Raw genomic sequence first — 19849 nt, forward strand, 5'->3', positions numbered from 1 at the left:
ACGCTGTACCCGTTCCTCCCACCCAAAGATCATAGCTCCCAGCAGTGGCGGCGCTGTACAACCGGGTCCTCCCACCATTGGCGGCGCAGTACCCGGTCCTCCCACCAGCGCGGCGCTGTACTTGGCCCTCCTACCAGCGGCGGCGCTGTACTTGGCCCTCCTACCAGCGGCGGCGCTGTACTACCCGGTCCTCCCACTAGTGGCGACGCTATACCCGGTCCTCCCACCAGTGGCGGCGCTGTACCCGGTCCTCCCACTAGTAGCGACGCTGTACCCGGTCCTCCCACCCAAAGATCATAGCTCCCACCAGTGGCGGCGCTGTACCCGGTCCTCCCACCAGTAGCGACGCTGCACCCGGTCCTCCCACCAGTAGCGACGCTGTACCGGGTCCTCCCACCGGTGGCGGCGCTGTGAGCCGGTCCTCCCACCAGTGGCGGCGCTGTACCGGGTCCTCCCACCGGTGGCGGCGCTTGACCGGGTCCTCCCACCAGTAGCGGCGCTGCACCGGGTCCTCCCACCGGTGGCGGCGCTGTACCGGGTCCTCCCACCGGTGGCGGCGCTGTGAGCCGCGGCCTCCTCCGTCCATTCTCTCCCCGAGCGGACCTCCGGTGCCGGGTGACGCCGCGCCTCGTGGATGCCGCCGATGGATTTCGAGTGAGTTTTACCCGAGCGGGCAGAGAGGGAGGGCGACGGTTCCCGTAAAGCCACGGCCTCACTAACCCTCCTCTCTCTGTCTGTGTCTCTGCAGCTCGAAGCCCAGCTGGGCCGATCAGGTGGAGGAGGAGGGAGGAGACGATGGTAAGTAAGGAGCAGGCCGCAGGCTGCAACATGGGACATGGGCTGGGTTGACATGGGGTAGAGGGGGCTGTACACAGACTGTACATAGACTGTACACAGACTGTACATGGACTGTACATAAGGCACACAGACTATAGGTGCAGGAGGAGGACATTCCGCCCACCACCGCCATTCAATGTGATCATGGCTGATCATCCACAATCTACCCCGTTCCTGTTTTCTCCCCATATGTTGGGCCTAAGAGCTAAATCTAACTCTCCCTCGAATACAGTGCGTACATGGCACGAAAAGGGCTGTGCAAGGTTGTAAGGGCCTGTAAATGAAATATAGGGGCTGTATAAGGGACATAGGGGGTTTACTTGGGACATGGGGGCTGTACATGGGACATGGGGGCTGTACATGGGACATGGGGGCTGTACATGGGACATGTGGGGTTTACATGGGACATGGAGGCTGTAAATGAAATATAGGGGCTGTACAAGGGACATGGGGGCTGTACATGGGACATGGGGGCTGTACATGGGACATGGGGGCTGTACATGGGACATGTGGGCTGTACATGGGTCATGTGGGGTTTACATGGGGAATGTCAGCTTTATATGGGACATTGGGAACCGTACATGCGACATGGGCTGTAAGCGGGACACGGTGTACATGGGATAAATGGACTGTTTATGGGACATTGGGGGTTTACATGGGATATAGCGGCTGTAGAGATATAGGGGCTGTACAAGGGACGTAAGGGCAGTACATGGAACAAAAGGATGGGGGAGGGAACGGTGTGACTGGTGGTGAGATCACATTACAGCTGGTAGAAATGTCAGAATGATTTGCTGGATGCGAAGATGACAAGGTGAAATTTCCCCCCTGTTCTGTCTGGGGACTGTACATGGGACATGTACATAGTACATGATTTCTAGATATTTAAGCAATCAAGAATTTAGGTTTTTGAGGTGACTGTTGAGATCATTGTGAGGCTGCTGGAGCTTTGCAGAAGTGGAGGATAGAGATGGGTAATCTGGGAAGTGGCCTGCTCTGTCCTCAATTTATACTGGACTAATAGACTAATAGTATATATAACCTTTGTGTATAGCATGGAAACAGGCCCTTTGACCCAACTCGTCCTTGCCGAGCAAAGTGCCATCCTGAGCGATTCCCATTCTTGTTTCTGTCAGCTTCCAGTGCTTGTCCTCGATTCCCAATGCCATGCCAAATGTTGCTTTTCTGGCTGATAACCAGAGAGTTCTAGGAGCCGAAGGATGGTTGTGTCATTTTTTTCGCCAAGGAGCTTTGAATCGTCTCTTGTCTCGAGCTGCTAATCTGCTTCCGTAACAGGGGTGTGTGACATTGGTGATGCCAGTGACCTGGGCACCCAGTGGATCAGACCGTGTTTAAAGTGGGCGGAGTAGGCTCGATGGGCTGAATGGCCAACTTCTGGTCCTATAACCTGTGAACACTGTGAAGTATTGGCCCGAGAGAGGCCAGTCACATGGTTCCCTTATTTTGTCAATGGGTTGGAGGGTTTTACAGAAGCAATGTTGGTGATATCTCTCCTGCGGTTTGATCACATGGAAATAGGAACAAGAGTAGACCAGTCAGCCCCTCAAGCCTGCTCAGGTTTGTGGGCCAAATAGCTTTGGTAAAATTATGAAAAATTGTCCTTTGTGTGTGTGTAGGATAGTGTTAATGTATGGGAATTGCAGGTTGGCGCGGACTTGATGGGCTGAAGGGCCTGTTTCTGCACTGTATATCTAAACTAAACTACTGATGCATAACAAGTGCTCAGTCAAGCTTATTTAATATTAGACTGGTTTTACCTATCTGGTGACTTTGGTGAGCAGCGGGCAGCATCTCGGCGGTTTCACTGCTGTGAGTGGCCTCCTTTCAATCCCATACAATCGATGCCCTACCTGCCCAGTGCAGTGCGTTGCTGAATGTCCTGGCACTTTTATCATGCTGCTGTTGTCCACTGGAATGTTTAACCACTTTGCCATTCTAGATAAAACTACTGGGAGTACATTTGAAGCAGATGAGGATCGATCGACACAGAAAGGTAAAGCAGGTGGTATACAATTGTTTGTTAAGATAGTTATATTTTAAGTAATAGTGGCTGTTCCCTGCCACACATCCACGCACACCTTTTAGACCATAAAACATAGGAGCAGCATTAAGGCATTCTGCCGATCAAATCTGCTCTGCCATTTGATTATTACTGATTTATTTCTCTTCAACCCCATTCTACTGCCTTCTCCCATAACCTTTGACGCCCTTACTAATCTAGAATCTATTACTGTCCACTTTTAAAATACCCAATGACTTGGCCTCCACAGCCGTTTGAGGCAATGAGTTCCACAGATTCACCACGCTCTGGCTAAAGAAATTCCGTCTCATCTCCATTCGAAAGACAAATCCTTTTATTCTAAGGCTGTGGCCTCTGTTCCTAGTCTCCCACTACTGGAACCATCCTCTCCACATCTACTCTATCTTGGCCTTTTATTATTTGGTAGGTTTCAATGAGATCCCCCTCATCCCTCTAAACTCCAGCAAATACAGGCCCAGAGCCGTCAAACACGCCTCGTATGTTAGCCCAATTATCCCCGGGATTACCCTAGTAAATCTTCTCCAATCCCAGCATTTCCTTCCTCGGATACGGGACACAAATCTGCTCCCAATATTCCACAGGCGGCCTGACCTTATAAAGCCTCAACGTTATACCCTTGCTTTTATATTCTAGCGCTCTCGAAATGAATGCTAACATGTGACTGTAGAATTTAGTTTGTGTTCTCCTAACAGATAGAGGTACAGTCTGGTTTAGGAATGTTCCCAGTGTTGAGTGGGGTACCAGGTGTTGTTCACCTGAAGAGGTCAGGTGTGCTACACTGGTCTGCATCCTTGTCTCTCAGTCTCAAGGTTATGGGTTCAAGTCCCACATGTTTGACCAGGTTGATTCTATCTTGCAGCACCAACTGTCAGATGAGAGGTTAAACCGAATTGTTCTTGATTCCTTTGGTTTGACCTAAAACATTCTCATTGCCTGTCACTGCTGTGGTCTGAGAGGTATTTTCTCACAGGTCAGCTGAAACTTTGGACTGCCTTTAAACTTTAGAGATACAGCACGGATACAAGCCCTTCGGCCCTCTGAGTCCATGCCGACCAGCATTCACCTCGTACACTAACACTATCCTGCACACATTAGGGACAACTTACACATATACCAAGCCAATTAACCTACATACCTGTACGTCTTTGGAGTGTGGGAAGAAACCAAAGATCTCAGAAAATCCACGCAGGTCACGGGGAGAACGGACAAACTCCGTACAGACAGCACTCGTAGGGATTGAACCTGGGTCTCCTCTCCGGCGCTGCAACTTTACCCCTGCGCCACCGTGCCCTAAGGTGTCTGACACGCTTGCCTTCATTTGTCAGGTTCTTCACTACAAGAATTGGGACATCGTATTACAAGACGTTGATAAAGCCGTTAATAAGATTGTGTGCAGTTCTGGTTACCCTGCTATAGGAAGGATGTCATCAAACTGGACAGGATAGAAAAAAAGATTCACGAGGTTGTTACCTGAAAGGTCTTGAGTTATAATGAGAGGCGGCAAAGGCTGGAACCTTTTTCCTGAAACATAGGAGGCTGAAGGGGTGACCTTATTGATGTAGGTAAAATCATAAGGGCCCTAGATACAGTGAATAGTCACAACCTGTTCCCAAGGATGGGGGAATCTAAAATGAGACCAAAGCTATAAGGTGAGAGGGGAAATGTATAAAAGGGACCTGAGGGGGAACCTTCTACACACAGAGGGTGGTGTGGAAGGAGATGCGAGGAAGTGGTATAATTACTTGGCATGATATGGGTAGGAAAGATTGTGAGGATATGGGCAAGGCACAGGCAAATGGGATCAAGCAGCTAGGCAGCCCATCACACATATCCCATTTGACTGCACTAGGTCCTTATCTTTCTATGCTTTGTTTATTATCCATGTCACTAGATGCTTGTATCTTGCGTAGTACACGGAACTCAGCGGGCTTCTGTTGGGTTTACATTGACCAATGGGGGTAAATAAAACTGGGCAGTAAGGTGAGGTGATAGATTGACACAGGCCCATAGGAGGGAATGGGGCAATGAGATCAGTTTGGCTTGCTGGCCTGTGAACATTAATAGGGTTACTTGGGTAATGAGGGACAATTCTAAATGATCCATTGGGAAACCAACAAACAGCCAGACTTGAGTTGATTATCCTGCATCATATGGGGAGCTTTAGATGGCTCTGGGCCTGTACTCACAACAGTTTAGAACGATGAGGGGGGGACCTCATTGAAACTTACCAAATAGTGAAAGGCCCGGATAGAGTGGATGTGGAGTGGATGTTTCCACTAGTGGGAGAGTCTAGGACCACAGGTCATAGCTTCAAAATAAAAGGACGTTCCTTCAGAAAGGAGATTAGCAGTGATTTCTTTAGTCAGGGTGGTGAATCTGTGGAATTCATTTCCACAGATGGAAGTGGAGGCCATCATTGGGTATTTAGAAGGTGAAGTGACATAGAAACATGGAAAATAGGTGCAGGAGTAGGCCATTCGGCCCTTCGAGCCTGCACTGCCATTCAATATGATCATGGCTGATCATCCAACTCAGTATCCATCCTGTACCTGCCTTCTCTCCATACCGCATGATCCCTTTAGCCACAAGGGCCACATCTAGCTCCCGCTTAAATATAGGCAATGAACTGGCCTCAACTACCTTCTGTGGCAGAGAATTCCACAGATTCACCACTCTCTGTGTGAAAAACATTTTTCTCATCTCGGTCCTAAAAGATTTCCCCCTTATCCTTAAACTGTGACCCTTTGTTCTGGACTTCCCCAACATCGGGAACAATCTTCCTGCATCTAGCCTGTCCAACCCCTTAAGACAGATTCTTGATTATTAAGGTTGTCTAGGGATATGGGGAGAACGCAGGAGAATAGGATTGAGAGGTAAAGATAGATGACCCATGATTGAATATCGGAGTAGGCGAGCTCCTGTGACTTATGATACAGAACTCTGGGGAGAATGGACAGTGGGGATAATTTAATGTTTGGACAGAGCAGGGTAAATGGGAATGAATGAATGCTTTATTGTCACATGTGACATTCTTTGCTTGCACACCCAAGGTGTTGCCACATTAGGGCTGTGACACAAAGCTATGGGGAGAGAATGGGATGAGCTTGGGATGGGTGGATAATGGAATGGCATGGTTTATTGTCACATGGTGAAATTCTTTGCTTGCATTCCCAAGGTACACAAGTTGCGGCCACCGACGCTGACAAAGTTACAACGGGTGAGTGATTGTAATTGATTTTATTAGCCAAGTATGAAAACAAAAACATGTTCATACAAGGCATTTGGTTTGCCACACAATCATAGCAAAACAGCAAAACACACTACATAAAAATGTAACATAAACATCCATCACAGCGGCTCCTCCACATTCCTCACTGTGATGGAAGGCAATAAAGTCTTATCTTCTTCCCTCATGGTGTTGCACTGGTGAAGGGTCTGTGTGTTGTCTACTCTCGCGCTGACCTGCTGAGTTGGGAAAGTGAAGCAGGAGGCTTCTTATTTATTTAAGAAGGAACTGCAGATGCTGGAAAATCGAAGGTACACAAAAATGCTGGAGAAACTCAGCGGGTGCAGCAGCATCTATGGAGCGAAGGAAATAGGCAACGTTTCGGGCCGAAACCCTTCTTCAGACTGATGGCAACATTTCGGGCCGAAACCCTTCTTCAGACTGATGGCAACGTTTCGGCCCTATTTCCTTCGCTCCATAGATGCTGCTGCACCCGCTGAGTTTCTCCAGCATTTTTGTGTACCCAGGAGGCTTCTTAGTTTGATCCCGTGACCTCTTCCTCAATCCCTTCACAGCAGTGCAGCAAAGTGCTCTCATTAATATGTTTTTCTCAATCTTTAGTTGCTCCGCCTTCACCTAAAGAATTGTTCAAAGGGAATCTTAAAACTGTCGTCGATTACAAAGTTGATGAGGAAGGGAAGAAATTCAAGGTAAGTTTTCTTCTGTGCTTGGAGAAATTATATCAAAAGAAAACGTCGGAAGGAACTGCAGATGCTGGTTTAAACTGAAGATGGACACAAAATGCTGGGGTAACTCAGCAGGGACAGGCAGCATCTCTGAAGAGAAGGAATGGGTGACTTTTCGGGTCGAGACCATTCTTCAGACTAGAGTCAGGGGAGAGGGAAACGCCGATCACCATTAAGGGCACTGAGGTGGAGGTGGTCGCTAATCACAGGTACCTTGGGGTGCAGCTTGACAGTGAGCTGAACTGGAAGTGTCATATGGAGGCGGTGTACAGGAAGGGACAAAGCCGACTGTATTTTTTAAGGAGGCTGAGGTCATTTAACATCTGCCAACCCCTACTGTGCAGTGTCTACCATTCAGTGGTGGCCAGTGCTCTGTTTTTTGCTGTGGCCTGTTGGGGAGATGGCGCCCGTATAGCGGATAAAAACAGATTGGACAAGCTAATCAGGAAGGCCGGCTCAGTGGTCGGGGCTGAGCAATGAACGGTCCAGCAGGTGGCAGAGGCCAGAACTCTGAACAAACTAGGTTCAATAATGACCAACCCCACTCACCCACTCCATGCCCTGAAGGTGATCAAGAGCAGCATCTTCAGTCAGAGGCTGATTGCACCAATGTGCAAAACTGAGAGACATAGGAAGTCCTGTTTACCAGCTGCTATAAGATTATATAATGCGCATAAATAACTGCACTTTTTTTTTAAATTAATTGTATTTTAACTTGTATTTTAACTTGTATTTTAACTTGTATTTTAACTTGTTAAGTATGGAAGCCATTTGAGGAAATGTGTGGTGTTATGTCTGTCTTGAAGCTGTCGTGGCACTGTAATTTCCTGAAAAGGATTATTAAAGGTATAATCTAATCTAATCTAATCTAATATAGACGAAGATGTAGGGAGATTTGGAACAAATGTAATGATATGGGAAACGGGCCATTGTTAGCTGTTTGCTTTCAAGTATTGATTTCTCTAACTTCAAGTAACCCCATGCATTCCCTCTCTCCATCCCTCCCCCACCCAAGTCGCACCAGCTTGCCGTTCTCACCTAGTTTGGTACAGACAGCAAGCACCCATGGTTATGATTGAACCTGGGTCTCTGGCGTTGTGTGGCAGCAGCTCTGCCACTGTGCTGCACCATGTTGAAGCTGAGGGTTTAGTATTGAAACTGCTCCTGACAACTTTCAGCACACTGGTTGACCGGCATCTACCCACCAAGGGGTCAGTGGCTTAAGCCGAGGTTCACCACCATCTCTTGAGTTGACCAGCGATGGGTAGGAAATGCTGGCAAAGATCACACAGCTCAAGAATGTTTTAAGAAGGAACTGCAGCTGCTGGAAAATCGAAGGTAGACAAAAATGCTGGAGAAACTCAGCGGGCGAGGCAGCATCTATGGAGCGAAGGAAATAGGCGATGTTTCGTCCCGAAACATCGCCTATTTCCTTCGCTCCATAGATGCTGCCTCGCCCGCTGAGTTTCTCCAGCATTTTTGTCTACCCAGCTCAAGAATTTATTCAGTTTAGTTTATCGTCACGTGTACCAAGGTACAGTGAAAAGCTTTTGTTGCATGCTGTCCAGTCAGTGGAAAAACAATTCATGATTACAATTGAGCCATCCACAGTGTACAGATAGATGATAAAGGGAATAACGTTTAGTGCAAGATAAGGTCCGATTAATGATAGTGTGAGGGTCTTTAACGAGGTGGATAGTAGCTCAGGGCCACTCTAGTTGTTGGTAGAATAGGCACTACTTTCATTCAGCTGTGGAATAATATTGTGTATGATGTGATAATATCTTGTTCATAAGGAAGATGCACGGACACTTAAAAAAAAACGACAAACTTTTGTTTTTCCTCAGATTATCCGCACATTCCGAGTCGAGACCAGGAAAGCTTCGAAAGCTGTGGCCAGGAGAAAAGTGAGTGCCGTTTGGAGCAAACGTTCTTGTAGGAAAAACCGTAACGAACCAAGAATTTAAAACACTTCACTCTTGCCAAAGGCTTTGCTTATTTGGTCAGAACAAACCTAGATACATGTGCGTGTGTGCACGCATGCCTGTGTCTGTTAGCACCCTCCTGTGCAGTGCACACACTTGTGAGTTAGCACTCACCTATATGTGTGCGAGCGCCACATGTATGTTAGCACACGCGTGTGTCTGTAGGAAAGAACTGCAGATGCTGGTTTGAATCGTAGACATACACATAATGCTGGAGTAACTCAGCGGGACAGGCAGCATCTTGGAGTGAAGGAATAGGTGACGTTTCGGGTTGGGACCCTTCTTCAGAACTATATACAGGTGTCGGGTTATGGGGAGAAGACAGGCGAATGGGGTTAGGGGGGAGAGATAGATCAGCCATGATTGAATGGCGTAGACTAGATGGGCTGAATGGCCTAATTCTACTCCTATACCTTATGAAGAGAAGCTGTGCGGTGCCTGGTATGAGGCAGTCGCTCTCCAGGCTGGGATTTGGCCTGGGCGGTCAATGCATAGGTTAGAAATACCTCTTTACAGCTGTCTTCCTCTGCCAAATGTAAACGGACAGGTGTCAATATGAGCAATGTTTATAAAACTGCCTCGGAGATTCGCGAACCACTTGTCAAATTCACGTTCTAGGATTTAGGCAAATAATCGTCAAATTACCTGAGACACTTGGATCGACCGTCTGTAGTACGATCCAGGGGATTGCTCGTATCCACCTGATAACAGATTACGGTTAGGTTTCAGTTTACAGCTACTGGCCTTTTTCCTTTTAAGAGAAATCAGGTACAAAGTTTGAAAAGTTTCACATTGGATTCACCTTGTCATTTAATTCACAAACAAGTTGACAGCACATTTAAAATGATGGTCCCATGACAAGATAAATCTGTCAAGGCATTGAAGAGTACTGAAGTACGGTCGGCAATCTGTGTGGCTTCTCTTCGGGTTACGTCACCTCCAGCGGTGCAAGCTCCCTCAGTATCATGGCGGCACGATGGCGCAGCGGTAGAGTTGCTTCCTTACAGCGCAAGAAACCCAGGTTCAATCCTCACTGTGGGCGCTGTCTGTACGGAATTTGTACATTCTCCCCGTGACCTAACTCAGTTTTCTCCGAGATCTTCAGTTTCCTCTCACACTCCAAAGGTGTACAGGTTTGTAGGTTAATTGGCTTGGTATAAATGTAAAAACAAAAGTCCCTAGTGTGTGTAGGGCGGTGTTAATGTGCGGGGATCGCTGGTCGGTGCGGACTGGGTGGACCGAAGGGCCTGTTTCCGCGCTGTATCTCTAAACTAAAACTAAAACCAGCCACAACCCACGGGCGGTGAATCCATTGGGTCAGAGGGAGAGTGTGACCCATCACCCTATACCTCTCTTGGTGCAGGAGGTGGATGTGTGCAACTGCACTCACATTCTGACTGACTTTTTTATCTGCTTACAGAAGTTGAAGAAATTTGGAACCTCAGAATACGAATCGTCAGGCTCTACTGTTGCCACGACAACCGTCAGCGACGAAGTGTACATGACCTTCATCACCAGCAAAGAGGTGAGATGGCGTGCGTGGCCCCAGCGGAAATTTGACAATGAACTATTTTGAAATCAAGTTTTTAACTTAACTGGTAGCCGGTGAACAGAGGCGACGGGGAGCGGAATAAGCTTCAAACATCCTCCCGTGCTTATACTCTTAGTGAGGGAATGTTGGGTGTGGTGAAGATGAACGGGGTGAGAGACCGATGCAGGTGTTGGACGTGGATGGATAGTTCAGTGAAGGGTGCCGTGGCATAGGAAGCTTAAATCAGCCCCAATGTGTAGAATGGTTCAGTGTTTCTCACCCTCTCTCAGCCCCACTGAGAGTTTGCTTCATCCAGTGCTGACAAAGTCCTGTGCAGTCAGAGAAGGACAATAAATGATGGCCTTGCCAGTGAAAACTGGATTCCTTCTGTAATTCATCGGTCCGAAGAAGGGTCTCGACCGAAATGTCACCCATTCCTTCTCTCCAGAGATGCTGCCTGTCCCGCTGAGTTACTCCAGCATTTTGTGTCTATCTTCGGTTTAATCCAGCATCTGCAGTTCCTTCCCACAGATTCCTCCTGTAATTCCTTCAATGGATTTTACAGCAGAGATCGACAGTCTTGATTAATACGGGTGCCAGGGGTTATGGGGAGAAGGCAGGAGAATGGGTTTAGGAGGAAGTGATAGATCATTCATGATTGAATGGCGGAGTAGACGATGGGCCGAATGGCCTACTTCTGCTCCTATCGCTTATGATCTTATGTAACTGCATCAGGAGTGAGTTAGTTCTCTCAAGGTGTTTATGCTCCTATTTGCTGTAGTTGTTTTCTCTGACTCATCAGACTGGGTTGGTTTGTTTTAATATTGTCACATACCAAGATACTGCTTAGTGTGCCATCCAGGCAAATCATTCATAAGTACAATCACACCAAGTGTTACAGCAGCAGAGAAAATTGAGATAAAGGTAGATTGGAGGATCGAGAATACACCCATAGCTTGTAGGAGGTCTGTTCATTAGTCGGATAAATTGACTCTATGTAACTTTTCATAGGATCTGTGCTGTACCGAAGAGGAAGACCCGATGGCCAAACTGAAGGGGCAGAAGATTGTGTCGTGCCGAATCTGTAAAGGCGACCACTGGACCACACGCTGCCCATACAAGGACACCCTGGGACCCATGCAGAAGGAGCTGGCCGAGCAGCTGGGGCTTACCACAGCCGATAAGGAGAAAGGATCAGGTACGTGGTCCTGGGGATGAGAAATGTCTGCACACTTCATGCAACGTAATCCAGTGCAGGGAACCACACCAAAAGTCAGGAGACTTGTTCAAATCCCACCCATTGATATGAGAAGCCATTAGGAGATAGCATCGATATACATGGACTGTGAAGTTACTGTCATTTAAAAAATAATCGGGTTCACTGGTATGCACCAGGGAAGGCAATCTGCTGTTCTGACCTATTTGTGACTCCTGACCCCCCCCTTCCCCCCCCACAGTGGGACAGCACGGAAGCAGGCCCTTCGGCCCATCAAGCCTGCGCTGGCCATCAAACTCTACAAAAAACCTACATAATCTTGTTTTATTCTCCCACATCCTCATCAACCTCCTCCACCCATCTGCAGACAGGGAGCTAATTTACTGCAGCTGGTTAACCCACCAACCCGTCCGTCTTTAGGATATGGGAGGAGGTTGGAGTACCTGGGGTCACAGGAAGAATGTGAAAACTCCCGAGGGATCAGATTGAACCTGGGTCTCTGCTGCTGTGAGGCAGCAACTCCACTAGCCGTGCCACTGCCCCATACCTGCTCTCTGACAAAGTCTTCTCTGAGAAGAATAATAAATGGTGGCCTTGCCAATGAAGCCTAGATTATTTCCGTAACTGCATCAGGAGTGATTTAGTTGTCTCAAGGAGTTTATGATCCTATTTACTGTAGTTTCCTCTTGACACATCAGACTGGTTAGTTTTGTTTTATTATTGTCACACTTACCAAGATACTACAAAAATACTTTGCTTTTTATGCTATCCAGGCAAAACATCTATTCACGAGTACCATCAAACCAAGCAGAATGTAGTGTTACGGTAACAGAGAAAGTGGAGATAAAATAAAGGGCTGCGATGAGGTAGATTGGAGGATCGGGAATAAACCTGTTGCTTGTGAGGTCTGTTCAGTGGTCTGATGACAGCAGTGAAGGTGTTGTTGCTAAATCTGGTGCTATGTGCATTCAGGCTTTTGTATCTTCTGGGAGAAGACGGAATGACCAGAGCTGTTCTTCAACTTTTAGTTGTAGTGTACTTGCAGGGAATCGTGCCTTCAGAGACACTGACTGATTCCCACTCTCTGTCCCCAAGGACTGAAGATGGGCACAAAATGTTGGAGTAACTCAGCGGGGGCAGGCAGCATCTCTAGAGAGAAGGAATTGGTGATGTTTCAGGTCGAGACCCTTCTTCAGTCTGAGACCCGAAACATCACCCATTCCTTCTCTCCAGACATGCTGCCTGTCCCCGCTGAGTTACTCCAACGTTTTGTGTCTATCGTTGGTGTAAACCAGCATCTGCAGTTCCTTCCCACACATTTGGGAATCTTGTTTGGTCTGCCCTGCCAGCTTGGTCTCCACCAGCGAGCTAAATCCCTGATGCTTAGCATTATCCAGAGTGTGTAGATACATGTCAAAACATCTCCAGAGAGTACCTGTAGATCTCGTCTGCTTTCCGTCTGTGAGTGAGCCCAGAATTGTTTTACATTCCCATGACAACTTTTGACAGCTGCCAACAAAGATCATAGAGGCTGCCAATGTCAGGGAAAACTGCTGCAGTGCAGCCAGCAAGCAGAAGATGGCAGCATTGCACCTTTGTGCACAGTGGATTTTCATTCTTTTAAAATTGTGTAAAAGAATGGTGGTGTTCTATGGCTGGGGTAGACTGAGAAAATGAGTTAGGGATGAGAGTAAGGCAAAGCAAACTGCTGCCACTGTGCTGGCCTTTAGTGGACAGCAGTAATTTATCCTGGGTAGACAAAAATGCTGGCGAAACTCAGCGGGTGCGGGAAGGAAATAGGCGAATAGGAAATGGTCGAAACCCTTCTTCAGACTGACTTGAGGGCGGGAAGAAAGCAAGAGGTGGAGCCAGTGGGCTGAGGGAGTGCTGAAAAGGGGAGGAGATTTTAGCGTGTTGTATGCAAAAACAAAAAATTTCACTGTACCTCAGTACATGTGACAAAGAATACAGGTGCATCTTCCCCATTGCTCTGAAGATAAGACACAAAAAGCTGGAATAACTCAGTAGGACAGGCAGCATCTCTGGAGATCCCCTTTGCTCTACCTATTGTACTCAAGTTTGGCTTGATATAGCATTATCTGATCTGACTGGATAGCGTGCAAAATAAAGTTTTTCACAGTATCAGTACAGGAGATGATAATAAACCTAAAAGTCATTTAAGTTTGCAGAGGGTGGTGAATCTCTGGAATTCTATACCCCAGAAAATGTGGAGGCAGGATCACTCATTTAATGAGGTGGTGGATAAACTTTGAAATATTGGTGAGTTGAAGGCTTTGTGGAGCTGGCACAAAAGATTTCAGGCCTGGGGAAGATTGACAGTGATCCTGTTGAATGGTGGGGCAGTCTGAGGGCCCTGCTCATATTTTCTTGTGTGCGTCTCAACATCTCACATGAAAGGTGACAGCTATCTCTCCACTGAACGGTTTCCTTGGGTTTTTGTGCTTAAGTCTTTTCACAATGGCAGGCAGTGACTAGTGGGGTACCGCAAGGCTCAGTGCTGGGACCCCAGCTATTTACAATATATATTAATGATCTGGATGAGGGAATTGAAGGCAATATCTCCAAGTTTGCGGATGACACTAAGCTGGGGGGCAGTGTTAGCTGTGAGGAGGATGCTAGGAGACTGCAAGGTGAGTTGGATAAGCTGGGTGAGTGGGCAAATGTTTGGCAGATGCAGTATAATGTGGATAAATGTGAGGTTATCCATTTTGGTGGCAAAAACAGGAAAGCAGACTATTATCTAAATGGTGGCCGACTAGGAAAAGGGGAGATGCAGCGAGACCTGGGTGTCATGGTACACCAGTCATTGAAAGTAGGCATGCAGGTGCAGCAGGCAGTGAAGAAAGCGAATGGTATGTTAGCTTTCATAGCAAAAGGATTTGAGTATAGGAGCAGGGAGGTTCTACTGCAGTTGTACAGGGTCTTGGTGAGACCACACCTGGAGTATTGCGTAGTTTTGGTTTCCAAATCTGAGGAAGGACATTATTGCCCTAGAGGGAGTGCAGAGAAGGTTCACCAGACTGATTCCTGGGATGTCAGGACTGTCTTATGAAGAAAGACTGGATAGACTTGGTTTATACTCTCTAGAATTTAGGAGATTGAGAGGGGATCTTATAGAAACTTATAAAATTCTTAAGGGGTTGGACAGGCTAGATGCAGGAAGATTGATGTTGGGGAAGTCCAGGACAAGGGGTCACAGCTTAAGGATAAGGGGGAAATCCTTTAAAACTGAGATGAGAAGAACTTTTTTCACACAGAGAGTGGTGAATCTCTCTGCCACAGAGGGTAGTCGAGGCCAGTTCATTGGCTATATTTAAGAGGGAGTTAGATGTGGCCCTTGTGGCTAAGAGGGTATGGAGAGAAGGCAGGTACGGGATACTGAGTTGGATGATCAGCCATGATCATATTGAATGGCGGTGCAGGCTCGAATGGCCTACCCCAGCACCTAATTTCTATGTTTCTAAGTCGCTGAAATGGGACGAATTCAGAACCTTGCACCACATTGAAGTCCTTTGAGCCAATACGAGATGTTGTGAATGTGTTGCGCGGAGTTTTATTCATAACGTTTTTTATTCCTTGTCCCCAGATCCTGAACCAGTCCAACCAGCTCAGAGCAAGACTGGCAAATATGTTCCACCCAGCCTGCGAGATGGAGCCAATCGCCGGGGAGAATCAATGCAGACTAATCGCAGAGGTGAGAGCGCTTATGGTTAAACAACACTGCGCTGTTTATCCAACAGGCGGGTTAAACACGGTACAAACGCACTATTTGCTGCTCTTTCCACTGAAAATGTTGAGCATGTCTAATAACCACTGTGGATGTACCTGTAATTAATGGGGAGAGTGAGGTTGAGCAAGGCAAAGCCTTTGACTGCTAGAGATTGCTGTGTGAGGTTCTGGCGCACCTACGATACAATAGAACTTTATTTATCCCGGGGATGAGGAGTCTTGTGTTGGTGGCAGAACCTTTTATGCTCTGTCACCTAGGAACAGAATGAGCCACTTGGCCAATCGAGTCTACTCTCATTCGGTCATGGCTGATCTATCGTGCCATAACCTCTGACACCTGAACTAATTAGGGATCTGTTGATAGTTTAGTTTGGAGATGCAGCGTGGAAACAGGGCCTTCTGCCCACTGACACTATCCTACACCTACAGTAGGGATAATTTTACATTTACACCAAGCCAATCAACCTGTAGCCTTTGGAGTGAACCAGAGATCTCAAGCCACACACAGGTCACGAGGAGAACGTATAAACTCCATACGGACAGCACCCATAGTCAGGCTCAAACCCGTGCCTCTGGTGCTGTAAGGAAGCATCTCTACCGTTGTGATATCCACATTAAAAAAGAATCTGCCTTCCTATTCTGCAGCGGATGACAATGCCACGATCCGAGTCACCAATCTCTCAGAGGATACACGAGAGACAGATCTGCAGGAACTCTTCAGACCTTTTGGTTCGATTTCTAGGATCTATCTGGCAAAGGACAAGAACACTGGCCAGTCCAAGGTAATGCCCTTAATGTCTTGATTTGGATTAGCAATGTGTTGTGGTGTATCCACCTTGAGGCTCGACAAGCCAGAGCCTATATTCCAGTAATCTGGTTGTTTTCATTTACAGGGTTTTGCCTTCATCAGCTTCCATCGGCGCGAGGATGCAGCCAGAGCCATTGCTGGCGTCTCTGGTTTTGGTTACGATCATTTAATCCTAAATGTGGAATGGGCCAAGTAAGTGTTTAAATGTTTGCTTTGCTACAAAGGTTTCCTGGCAGATGTTGCTAATGTCTGGTGTCAGTCTCTGTAGGAGGTCAATTTTGTTATATGCACAAGTTCAATGTAAATCTTACAGGCACAGAATCAGATGCCCTGCAAGACAGTGAGGTATGTGGATGAGGTGTTTTATTGCTGAGAGGGTTTTGCTTAGTTTAGAGATAGTGTGGAAACAGGCCCTTTACCCACCATCCTTGTACACTAGGGACAATGTCCAATTTTTACCAAAGCCAATTAACCTACAAACCTGCACAGCTTTGGAGTGTGGGAAGAAAGCCACAAACTCTGTACCGATAGCATTCTGGCACTGGAAGGCTACTGCTGCAGCACACTTGTGAGTACGCAAGTTGGTCAATAACCCAATAGGTGCAGGAAAGTAGCTGCTGTTGAACTTCACACTTCTGTACCTCCTGCCTAACAATCATTAAGAAGAGGGCTTGGCCATGATGGTGGAAATCCTTGCTGAAGCTGCCTTCACTTTAAGGCAATGATTCATGTAATGTTTTTGTTGATGGTCAGGGCTAGAAATGCCAAACACAACATACACTAGTGTTGCAGTCTTGTTTAAGAGTAGCAGCACACCAGACAATGCAAGCCAACTCTGACCACAATGCATAAAACCCTTTGTCTGGGATCTTTTATCTAACTACTCCACACAGGATTTTAGCGTGACAGAAATAAGCTTTGTTGCCGTTTAAGTATTTTATTTTATTTATTTCTGTCATGCTCAAAGCTTGTGTGGAGTAAATATACTGTTTGTATGATGTATTGTTTTCTTCCTTTTACATTTGGACTGGGGTGATCCTGACCACTTAAGAGTTGTGGAGGGTGTTTAATTAACTTTGTCTTATGATGCATACTTTCTTTTATAGGCCATCAACCAACTGAAAGGTCGCATCATCCGAGCTTCAACGTCAAATAAGTCAGTCATTAACATCAAATAAAATATTGAGATCAGACTTCTGCCTCCAACGCAGTTACTGGAAATAAGTGTCTAAGTTAATCTTCATACACAAAAGGCCTTACAGAAAGTTTCTATTCCTTCACCAAAAAAGCAGCTTAGTAGCCCAGTTAGTGCTACAGCCTCATGCTTTGAGTGACTTGGGTACTTATATTTAACTAACAGGGGTTTCACATTCTTACTGACTGCAATACTGGTCAGTTAACACTATAAATACCACGGAGGCAAGTGGTATAAATAAAGACAGACCTTGGGCACGAGAGGAAGTGGTGCATCGGGATTGCCTGAGCTCTTGTCTTTATTGTAATAATCAGATGAGCAGTTTGCTGCACTAAATATGTCCAAATTGAGAATTAAATGAGAATGAGGTTTACCTCTCCACATGTTGCCTGACTTGACTATTTCCAGTATCGTGTGTACAAGCGCTGCTTTGAAGAAATAAAATAACTTGCCAGATATAAACAGGTGTTCAGCATAATAGCATTCCACTTAAGATATTTATTGAAATATTACAACATATAAAAACTACAAGTTATTAAACATATGAATTACCACTGCAGAAAGTGGGCAATTATTCAAATACTGTGCATTTTAAAACCACATTAAAATCCACAATGCATGACAGCACTGCACAATCAAGAGAAAAATGTTCATTCATAACTAAAAACAATGTTACATCTTCATTGGCTGCCTCACATCAGCCAGTTTAAAAAAGGACATTAGTTCACCGAACAGTCACAGGAATCCCATCGTATTTTCTTTCCTCCTGCCCTTGAATGCATTGCATGAAGATGTGGTGGGAACATCAAGCTGAAGGAGATGAATCAGGCGCTTGTGTCCATGGTCTCTAGTTTGATGTGCTCTACAGAAAGGAGTAAGAGTATTGATTGTTTGTAACATTGGCCTGAGCCCTTACCTCCTCACTCTCCTCTATACTCTTGATGATCCATCCCAAACAAAAAACACCTCGAGCTGACAGGACCCTTCTCGGACCTCTGTACAATATTCAACTGGGTATTCCAATTTTGAAGGCACAGCCTCGGTTATTACACACCCATTTACAGATTGTACCTCAGGATGGCAAGGAGTACTGGAGGTGCTCCTGTGTTCAAGAAGGAACTGCAGATGCTGGAAAATTGAAGGTAGACAAAATTGCTGGAGAAACTCAGCGGGTGCAGCAGCATCTATGGAGCGAAGGAAATAGGCAACGTTTCGGGCCGAAACGTTGCCTATTTCCTTCGCTCCATAGATGCTGCTGCACCCGCTGAGTTTCTCCAGCAATTTTGTCTACCCTGGAGGTGCTCCTACACTCGAGGGGAGCAGGATCAGTTCCCCATCGCAGGAGTCTAGTACTTACTGTAGAGATCAAAGTCACATCTTTGAAAACCTCTGCACTTATATTTAATTCAATAAGATTTGATATCCTGGAGAGTAGATTGAAATGGTAATAGTCTCACAAAAAAGGGACTTTGACATCCCTAAAGTTAAAAACATTTAACATTTCTCAAGTACTTTAATAAATTGCTTTGATGTGCAGAGAGATTGAGTGACATCCATGCACCACAAGATTCCAAGTTAATTCCCCTGGACTAGATTGATTCATGATTATGTGGGTGTAAGGGATGAATGTTTACTTCAGACACTGGAATCAACCAACATCATTAGATGGCGAACATCCACGCGTCACTAGAGAGTTGGATATGAGCCCTGCAGATTTGGAATGGGCTTTTAATCTCCAACATGCTGTGCAACCAGTCCATCTGCTGCACATTTAGAAGCAGCGTGTCACGTATAAGATTCAAAAATCATTTAGGCTACATAGAAAATAGGTGCAGGAGTAGGCCATTCAATATGATCATGGCTGATCATCCACAATCATGGGGTTTCTCCCATACCCCTTGATTCCGTTAGCCCTAAGAGCTAAATCTAACATCCCTAACCCTACTCCGAACACTGTCAAAATATTCACTACAAGAGTTCATGACTGCTCACCACAATCCTCTTAGCGAACGACTGAATGCCAGCCTTGCCATCATCTCACAAGAATGGAAAATATTGGATTCCTCAAATGATGTTGAAGGAAGCAGTGAAGCAGACAAAACTTCCTACCACAGGTGAAATTCTTGCTGGAGGCACCCAGGATCCAAAAATGGAATAACTAGACATCTAAAAGGTTTGTCAAATTCTGAAACAGTTTTTGTCCCATTTACCTGTATTCCCTTTCTTCCTGTCAAGTGCGCAATGTTTGATTTCCGTGCCGATAGCTTTAGCCAGAGGAGGTGGTACTGCATTGCCAACCTGAGAATTGTAAAAGCATTGCTGAGTTAAGAAATAAAATCCATAATAGAAAGTTTGCCAATACATAATAAATAAATGAGTCATTATTACTCTGGGGGAAGCACTGTGGCAGCCTGGCTCCCCCATGCATTTATATTCCCTATTGTCACTTGTGCAATGCAAGAGATACAGGATATGTGACCAGCCGATTGTACC

The 19849-nt window shown here is 46.2% G+C and overlaps 2 protein-coding genes across 2 annotated transcripts in view; one reads left to right on the top strand and one right to left on the bottom strand.

Annotated features, from left to right (window-relative positions):
• Nucleotides 1-532: 532 nt before the first annotated feature.
• eif3g (eukaryotic translation initiation factor 3 subunit G) lies at nucleotides 533-17354 on the top strand. The gene is made up of 12 exons (XM_033050956.1): nucleotides 533-654; nucleotides 749-798; nucleotides 2798-2851; nucleotides 6075-6116; nucleotides 6747-6835; nucleotides 8719-8778; nucleotides 10277-10381; nucleotides 11399-11585; nucleotides 15211-15318; nucleotides 15999-16135; nucleotides 16247-16353; nucleotides 17268-17354. The coding sequence occupies exons 1-12, from the start codon at nucleotides 635-637 to the stop codon at nucleotides 17281-17283; spliced, it is 975 nt and encodes a 324-aa protein (XP_032906847.1). The 5' UTR covers nucleotides 533-634; the 3' UTR covers nucleotides 17284-17354.
• A 460-nt stretch (nucleotides 17355-17814) lies between these two features.
• dnmt1 (DNA methyltransferase 1) overlaps nucleotides 17815-19849 on the bottom strand; it is a 43731-nt gene continuing 41696 nt past the window's right edge. Inside the window, exons 33-34 of the mRNA XM_033050955.1 lie at nucleotides 19567-19654; nucleotides 17815-18218 (exon numbers count right to left, since the gene is read on the bottom strand). Coding sequence (XP_032906846.1) covers nucleotides 18181-18218; nucleotides 19567-19654 — 126 coding nt within the window. The 3' untranslated portion in view covers nucleotides 17815-18180. The remainder of the gene's footprint in view (nucleotides 18219-19566; nucleotides 19655-19849) is intronic.

Source organism: Amblyraja radiata, chromosome 35 (genome assembly GCF_010909765.2).
Source record: "Amblyraja radiata isolate CabotCenter1 chromosome 35, sAmbRad1.1.pri, whole genome shotgun sequence".
Classification (NCBI taxonomy): Eukaryota; Metazoa; Chordata; class Chondrichthyes; order Rajiformes; family Rajidae; genus Amblyraja; species Amblyraja radiata.